The sequence below is a fragment of the Diplotaxodon limnothrissa genome, linkage group LG6 (genome assembly GCF_057381915.1).
Source record: "Diplotaxodon limnothrissa isolate DT_005_m linkage group LG6, D_limnothrissa_male_GT1.1, whole genome shotgun sequence".
Classification (NCBI taxonomy): domain Eukaryota; kingdom Metazoa; phylum Chordata; class Actinopteri; order Cichliformes; family Cichlidae; genus Diplotaxodon; species Diplotaxodon limnothrissa.
The window spans coordinates 21,156,443-21,162,030 of NC_140601.1; the positions used below are offsets into that span (position 1 = coordinate 21,156,443).

The following is a 5,588-nucleotide window of genomic DNA, read 5'->3' on the forward strand; positions in this document are numbered from 1 at the left end:
GATATCAACAGCAAAATATTTTCTAAAACTCACTGGACACTTTAAATGAGCTAGTTTTACATTTAGATCAGATCAAGTCATTTTTGAAATCCCCAGGAATGGTCGCGGCAGATGGCCACCCCGCCCTGAGCCTGGTTCTGTCGAAGGTTTCTTCCTCTTAAAAGGGAGTTTTTCCTTCCCACTGTCGCCTCGTGCTTGCTCAGAGGGGTTTGTTCTTTTGGGGTTTTCTTTTTAATACTGTAAGTTGTTACCTTACAGTGTGAAGCACCTTGAAAACACCATTGTTTCCTTTGGTGCTATACAGATTGAAGTGACTTGCACTGATAACATAACTAAGCTGGGACTTTAATTTAACATCAATAAAATTATAAAAATATTACATCTTGATTTCTGCTTGTTTTCATTGTCTGTGACTTAATGAATACAAATGTGTAATTTAACAGATTTTTTCTTTATGTTAGTCTGACCGGTGATTCCACGTTGGCCTTAGGTGTTGGCGCGGATACGCTGCAGCCCCTGAGCCATTAATGGCCCAGCACACTACAGTAAAAACAAAACAACAGCCATCTGTCCAACTAGGAAAGGAAAATAATAAACTGCCTCCTTGGAGGCAACCTGACTCAAAACAGTTGCAGTCCAACTCAGACCGACTGCAATCACTCTCAGGCAGATTGATGAAGATCTGCAAATAACTGTTGTCTAATTTATAAACGCAGACAGATTGCCAACACGTCTGTTCACAATAGAGGACTGTACTTACATGGTTGCAAACTGGTTGTTATCTTGCTTATATGAAAACATTGCTTTGGAGCAATGAAACTCAAACACATTCATTTTTAAAATGCTTCAAAATGAAATTTTGAAGCATTTGGCTTTATGCTTTGAAAGTGCCGTTGTGAGTGGGAGTGTGAAATCCTTACTTGATGTGTTCCCTTTGCCTTTACTGTTTTCAGTTTTATCAGTTTTCAGTTTTATTTGTCATATGCAAGTTAGCACAGGGTCAACATTGCAATGAAATGTGTTTGACGAGCAGCAGTCACTCAGCAGCATGGTACAGTAGAAGAAAATATAATAAAATATAATAAAATAAAATAAAAAATAGAAAAATAGTAAAGAGCAAAATATTAGAAAGACGTGGTAAAAGAGAAAAGATGACTAAATATATATATATATATATATGTATCTATAAATATATGTACACTAGTGATTAAATAAGAAAATCTTGAAAAGAAATATGACGGGAGGTCAGATGGGATATTGCACAGGAATGAGCAGCAGAAAATTACAGTATTACTCAGACTTTTAATAGTCATATTGTCAGTTTTGGCCGACGGTCATGGGTCACTTCCACTAAAATAGCACGAGACTGGAGTAAAATGTACTTTATTAATGAGAACACATGGTGATACAGCAAAGAATCCAACCCTTCTGAAAAGCAAATGGCTTCCTGTTATACTCTACCTGATTCAGGTGAGCATCTGGAATAGACCAAGTCTGGGGGTCAGCAAACCAAAGGGAAACAAAACCCTCCCCATAAGAAAACCACTACAATATAACCAACATCATAGACATATGAAGATTTGTAACAAGTCCTATAAATAACTCCATAACATATAAACTTCAGTCTCTTCTATATACATTAAAACAGCGGTCCCCAACCTTTTTTGCGCCACGGACCGGTTTATGCCCGACAATATTTTCACGGACCGGCCTTTAAGGTGTCACAGATAAATACAACAAAATAAAACTAGTACCGGTACCGGAAAAAAAGAAGATTTATTCATAACACACGTGAAAGACCCAGGAAAACAGAGTTAACGATAAAAACGATAACAAAATAACGATAAAAAACGATAAAAACTCTGAAAACCATACATTTCACACCCGAGCCTCATCTCTCGACCAAACGACGGTCCGTGGCCCGGCGGTTGGGGACCGCTGCATTAAAACACCTTAACCACAGTTAGGTTTCAGCCCTCGCTGACTCAGAACAAAGTAAGACAATCAGAGTTCGATTGGTTTTTACTTGTGCAGGGGAAGCCTGGTCGGATTCTCAGAGTTGCAAGCTCTACACCCAAACTCAGACAACTCCAACTCCAGCCTCCACTCGCAGCCTTTTATTGAATGAAAACAGTTACACAACCGCCCATTGTAAACCCCATATGTTGTGTGGTAAAAGCTAAGGCACTGTGTGTGTGTGTGTGTGTGTGTGTGTGTGTGTGTGTGTGTGTGTGAGTGAGAGAGAGTGTATGTGTGTCTGTATACGTGACTTCCTGCTTACAAACGTTTTAACCGCATCTCTAGTCATAAAAGGGTCATCTCCCCTCAACCTCGTATATGGCTTAACCGCTCTAACAGTCCACCATTTACATGGTGAGCCCATAAAGGGCAGGAAGTGAACATTCCTTACCAAATAAGGAAACCAGAATCTTATATAGATTGTGCCTGCAGTTGAAAACTATAGCTAGTAACATCCCCAACATCCTACATGTGGGGGAGGAACAGAAAATATCTGAACATACAGTTCAAGACAAGGTCCAAGCACAATAATGACAACTTTTAACAAAATCACTCCAACACACACTCCCCTAGCCTGGCACATTGGTTTTCTCCAGGAGCTCATAAGCAGGTGATTGAGCTGCTTTTACTCTTTACAAAGTGAGTACTGTTAACACTTCTCTTTTTACATATACAACTAATTTAGGTTACAGACAAATGATTAAATGTGAACAGCTCTAACACAGGTTCTTTTCCTGACACAGGTAGGATGGCCAGTCCCCCTGTCTCTTCACCTTTAACGAGTCACTTAAATAACAACCCAAAAAGCCTAATAAAGAATCACAATCAACCAGTGTGTGTTTTTCTTCATTACGGTTTTTAAATACAAATCAGTCAGTCAATTAATAAAAATACAAGTAAGGGTAATGGAACCCCTGGTCTCCATTACACACATAAATACCATAAAGACACTAAGTCGTAGAGCTCTGAACTCCTTGCTTCTATGATATTTACACTTCTTCTTGGCCTTCTCCTTCACTCTGAGTCACTCCAGGATAAACGCATCAGCTCAGACATACAATAATTAAAATATGTGTAGGTGACCGTTTGGCAGAAGACGATGTCGAGGCGGTACTGCAGTGACACGTCCGTGGCTATCGTCGGGGCGGTGTCCTGCATCAGAAGGAAGTCAATAGACTTCTTGGCTTTGTTGCTCATCATGGCGCTGTAGTCCGTGGGCGTGGCCTGCAAAAAGTGTAAATAAACCATCAGAGACCAAACACAAATATGCCTTCCAACCACTAGTTTAGACAACATCTTGCAAAGAGTGTGTATTTCAGAGTGCAGTTGTTTTTAAATTTGACAGAAACAGAAATAAAGACGGAAGAGAAGGACAACAGGGAAAGCAGAAGCACCGACACACTGAAATCTTTTAGGGTCAAGCTCCAGAACTAGCCACAAATCCTGCTGGAAAGAACCTAAAAATACTTAAAAATACTTGCAGAGATCGAATGGAGCCGTTAACTCAAAAGCCTGGTGTCAGGCCTGTTCTTTAATAAATAAGAAACGAGCTGATATGTTACAGACCCCAGTCTTTACGTAAAGAAAAAGCTGACATTTAGAGCGGTCTCGCAGCAGATTTTAAAACAGTGACACTGATTTGTGGGGTTTTTGGGCACAAATTTGAACCTTTTTGTTTTATCCATGTCCTTGAACACAGCTCGTGACTTGGGCGCTTTCATATGTACCGATTCATTTAGGTTTGTGCACTGAGGCCAGATTTAGGTATTAAAAACGAGTCAGTCATAACACTTCTTACATTAGTTAAAAAGCTGAGCTTACACTAAACCAACATTTAAATTTCCCCTTGTGGGACTAATAAAGGTATATCATATCATATCATATCATATCATATCATATCATTACTAAAGTATTGCTGCAACATTGTAAAGACAAAGATGACACACAGACCAGACATAAAACACTGAACACTTTTTAAAGACGAGTCATTTAAGAGTATTTTCTCATAGAATAAAGTCGGCTGATATGGTGAAGGAAAAATCTGCTCACGAATCCTCCAACTTCTTAAAAGTAAGGAGTGACCTGAGCTGGAAATCAACATGAGAGGGATGACTCAAGAAGAAGAAGAAGCAACAAGAAAAGAAAAACAGAGTTCAGAGTGTAGTTAAGATATCAAGCTGTATCCACAATGTGTGCCAAGAAACTAAGCTTGTCTGTTGTCATGCTAAAGAAATAAAAAATCTGGAATCAGAAAACAGCCAATAACTGCTGATCAACTCACCCACTCCTCTTCGTGCCAGTCCACGTGCAGTGACGACTGGCTGTTGTGACCGCTGTACTTTGCTCTCAGCGTATCCTGGTCATTGCGGAGCACTACTTGTTCAGACTCAGCGGAAGGAGAAGCTTTGGTTGCGATGTACTCGTACTGCGTTCAGGGCCTAAATAGCTGAAGCTAGCAGCTTGCAGCCGCACACTGCCACCAGCTGACGGGTCTGAAAGGAAGAGGGTATGAATGAAATATGAAGCGTCCCCACGTAACGTCAAACACTTTTAGTACCTTGTCAACCAGACTGGCGAGCGTCCACTCCAGTCCGCTGGCCGATTGGTCTTTGGCAGCTTGAGACAGCCTCTCTGCGTAATAGCTGACCTGAGTCTTCAGCGTGTTGACGTAGGCGATGATCTCTTTGGCTCGGACAGTGTCCTGGGGTATGTGGATGATGACTGAGCTGGAGAGGGCACTACTGCAGGGAACAAAGACACACCGACACATCTGTATCCGAGCTGGGACTGAGGACACTCACCAGCCACTTTATTAGGTACATGTGTTCAAAAGCTTGTGGCAGCAATTTAGTGCATTTAGTCAAATAAAGACAATAGAGTGGCCTGCAGGTGTATATTTTTGTAATGTTTCTGTCTTATGCCTGAAATATGCTTCAGCAGGAAATATACGCTGTAACTGGAAACAACAGCATGATGGACCGGTTTAGTGTTAAGAGGTGTTACATCTGAAGTTAGAACGTAAATTTCCTGCAGAAATCTAAATCAAGCTTCAGAGGTACTGTTCCAAAAATATAGGGAGGGACGTTACCCACCAGATGTAAAAACAAACACTGTCTGCATGCACATGCCTGCTCTCAATGAGCCTAATCGTGGCTTAGAAAAAACAACGAGGAGCCGACTTCGATAAATGCGATACCACTCGCTTCACAAATTCAGACCATCTGTGTACAGTGGCGTGTCTAGAAAATTTTTGTTGGGGGGGCCAGGTAGGGGCACAGATTTGGAGAAGGGTGGCAGATTTAATTGGCAGATAATGTTTTAAAAAAAAATTCTACCAACCCTTAACCATAATTCAATAATCCTATAAACCTAATAACCAAATGCACTTTTAACTCTTATTAGAATGAGATTTTAACCACTACGGTGCAAAGTTTTTAGATACTGCGTTGATAAAGTACAAGAGATACAATCAGTGCTTTGTCAGTGTTTACTCAGCAGTCAAGGACAACAATATTTGCATAGTATTTTTACTGACATATAGTGCACATATGTTTTGGGCAAAAACATTT

The 5,588-nt window shown here is 40.5% G+C and overlaps 1 protein-coding gene across 1 annotated transcript; it reads right to left on the reverse strand.

Moving 5' to 3' along the window:
* Positions 1-2,378: 2,378 nt before the first annotated feature.
* Positions 2,379-4,821, reverse strand: LOC146630496 (inositol polyphosphate-4-phosphatase type I A-like). The gene is made up of 3 exons (XM_085355892.1): positions 4,577-4,821; positions 4,301-4,511; positions 2,379-3,243 (listed from the first exon to the last, which is right to left on the reverse strand). Exons 1-2 carry the CDS (start codon positions 4,787-4,789, stop codon positions 4,458-4,460), a joined length of 267 nt encoding a protein of 88 aa, XP_085212018.1. The 5' UTR covers positions 4,790-4,821; the 3' UTR covers positions 2,379-3,243; positions 4,301-4,457.
* Between the last annotated feature and the right edge of the window lie 767 nt (positions 4,822-5,588).

What these genes read in the sequence shown, in the direction of transcription:
- LOC146630496 (XM_085355892.1), bottom strand. Translation starts at nt 4,789, where the DNA reads ATGTGTCGGTGTGTCTTTGTTCCCTGCAGTAGTGCCCTCTCCAGCTCA. An exon ending in TCGCCAGTCTGGTTGACAAG is followed by an intron (nt 4,512 to 4,576) that starts GTACTAAAAGTG and finishes TCTTCCTTTCAG; the next exon opens with ACCCGTCAGCTGGTGGCAGT.